The following is a 2,249-nucleotide window of genomic DNA, read 5'->3' as shown; positions in this document are numbered from 1 at the left end:
ATGTCTGAATGGGCGCCTGATGCTTGTTACTCCCAGATATTACAAGCTTGTAAAAAAAAATAGTAAAGTATTTGTGTGCTTACTTTGTAGTACAAATAAAAGTGTACATTTACTGTTTTTAGGTGTAATTTGCAATGTGAACCAATCTGACTTTTTTCAAATATTGTATATTAAGATTAGTATTCTTTACCTTCTCTTATTAAATACACTTGAACACTGAGATCAGTTAAAATTTCACGACTTGTTTTTTATCCTTTTTTCCATCTCTAGATCGGACTGCAGCTCACAAGGATGTGTGCTTCACGCGAATTGAGGAGGGCTGGATCTGCAGCGAGCCCCAGAACTGGGTGGTGACGTATTCAGAGTGCTGCTGTCACTTCGGTCGTGGCTGGGGGCCCGAGTGTAACAGCTGCCCTCCCAGAAACTCAGGTGAGCTACTGAAAACTTGCCAGACCTCTTTAGCACTTAATCCATTTATTGAATTAACAAGAATTTTATCTGTTTTACCCAGCAATGTTCAGCCATCTGTGTGGGATGCATCTTGAGACGGAGTCAGACGGGGAACAGGATTTGCAGGCAGCTTTTCCCAATTACAACCCGGGTGACACTCAATGACGGTTTTTGTTAAAAATCAGTGATAGCTGAAACATTCCTGCCCTCAGACAAGGCTTATTTATTTACCTCTTTCTGCCCCCATTTTCTCTTTTCCCCTGGTTCGTTTTGTGAAAAGGTGACAGTTCAGAAGAAGATTCCGACGAATGCAGCTGCGGACATGGCCGCTGTGTCCGTTCCTACCTGGGCACTATGTGTGAATGTAACCCAGGCTTTAGGCTAGACTACTCGCGTGCTCGCTGTATAGGTCTGTCCTACATATACACTACAAAAATGCAAATACACATATTCTTTTAGAGTCCTAGATTCTCTTATTAGTGTATGTACAGCAGCCAATGTGCAGATTATAACTTTGTTCTGTCAACTAATGTTTGGATTTCTGTTTTATGGCTCATTGTCACTAATGAATACTTGTTTTTCTTTGTTCCAGACATTGACGAGTGTGCAGAACCAGATGTCCGTGTTAGTCCATGCAAGAACGCTCGCTGTGTGAACACTTCTGGCTCGTACAAGTGCTTGTGCAAGCAAGGCTTTGTGCACACGCGTAGGCCAAACGTGTGCATCCGTCGCAGAACTCGGTAACCTCTGTGCGTTGCTCTGCGTGCCGCTACGTCTCTCCCCATCTACGCGGCGTGCACAAACAAACCAGCACGTGCAGCTCTTACACTCCTCTCTCATGGTACATACATGGGACTGTGTGAACGCAGTAAACATACAAACATGTTGTCATCGGGAGCCACGTCATAACAATATAAAATGTACAAAACATATCATTGTCAGCCCCTTTTTCATTGGCCAGTCCACATTTTAAAAAAATCTGCAACACAGATAAGGAATATGTTTGTTTATTTGTGCGCTAAAAGTATTTTGTAATTATTTTTTTTTATTTTGAACTGTTTTTGTAGTTTAAATTGTGCATTTTGTGATTTTTGTCATTGACCTCCCAGTTGCTTTTATCTTCTTTTGAATTTTTGATTCAAACAATGAGGACATCCTCTGATGTCTCCTTCCTCAACGAGCTCAACAACTTTTATGCTCGTTTTGAGCGAGGGAACCCCACAACCACAACCAAAGCAGACGTGACGCCAGACCACCAACCTCTGACTCTCTCCCCCACCGATGTAGGAGCGGTGCTGAGCAGGATCAATGTCCACAAGGCTGCAGGCCCTGATGGCATACCCGGGCGTGTTCTCAGAGCGTGTTCTGGGGAGCTTGCAGGAGTGCTGACAGACATATTCAACCTGTCCTTGGCCCACGCTGTGGTACCGGCCTGCTTTAAATCCACCTCCATCGTCCCGATACCCAAAAACTCCAACCCATCTTGCCTCAATGACTACCGCCCAGTAGCACTCACCCCCATCATCACTAAGTGCTTAGAGCAGCTGGTCCTAGCACACTTCAAATCCTGTCTCCCCCCCACCCTGGACCCCCACCAATTCGCATACCGCCAGAACAGGAGCACAGAGGATGCAGTCTCCATCGCACTGCACTCTGTCCTCTCACACCTGGACAACAACAACACCTACGCCAGAATGCTGTTTATAGACTTCAGTTCAGCGTTCAATACAATCCACCCCTCACAACTCATCAGGAAACTGACAGACCTGGGCATCAGTTCCCTCATCTGCAAATGGTTA

At 45.1% G+C, this 2,249-nt stretch overlaps 1 protein-coding gene across 1 annotated transcript; it reads left to right on the top strand.

Annotated features, from left to right (window-relative positions):
- On the top strand, window positions 1-1,659 carry LOC146378961 (latent-transforming growth factor beta-binding protein 3-like). The gene is made up of 5 exons (XM_084941639.1): window positions 1-49; window positions 271-429; window positions 512-601; window positions 731-859; window positions 1,043-1,659. Exons 1-5 carry the CDS (start codon window positions 1-3, stop codon window positions 1,192-1,194), a joined length of 579 nt encoding a protein of 192 aa, XP_084797765.1. The 3' UTR covers window positions 1,195-1,659.
- The last annotated feature ends 590 nt before the right edge of the window (window positions 1,660-2,249 follow it).

Source organism: Perissodus microlepis, chromosome 10 (assembly GCF_051167445.1).
Source record: "Perissodus microlepis isolate ML-2025 ecotype Zambia chromosome 10, ASM5116744v1, whole genome shotgun sequence".
NCBI lineage: Eukaryota > Metazoa > Chordata > Actinopteri > Cichliformes > Cichlidae > Perissodus > Perissodus microlepis.
The sequence above is the reverse complement of the archived record's forward strand: the minus strand, read 5'-3'. Positions and strand labels throughout refer to the sequence as shown.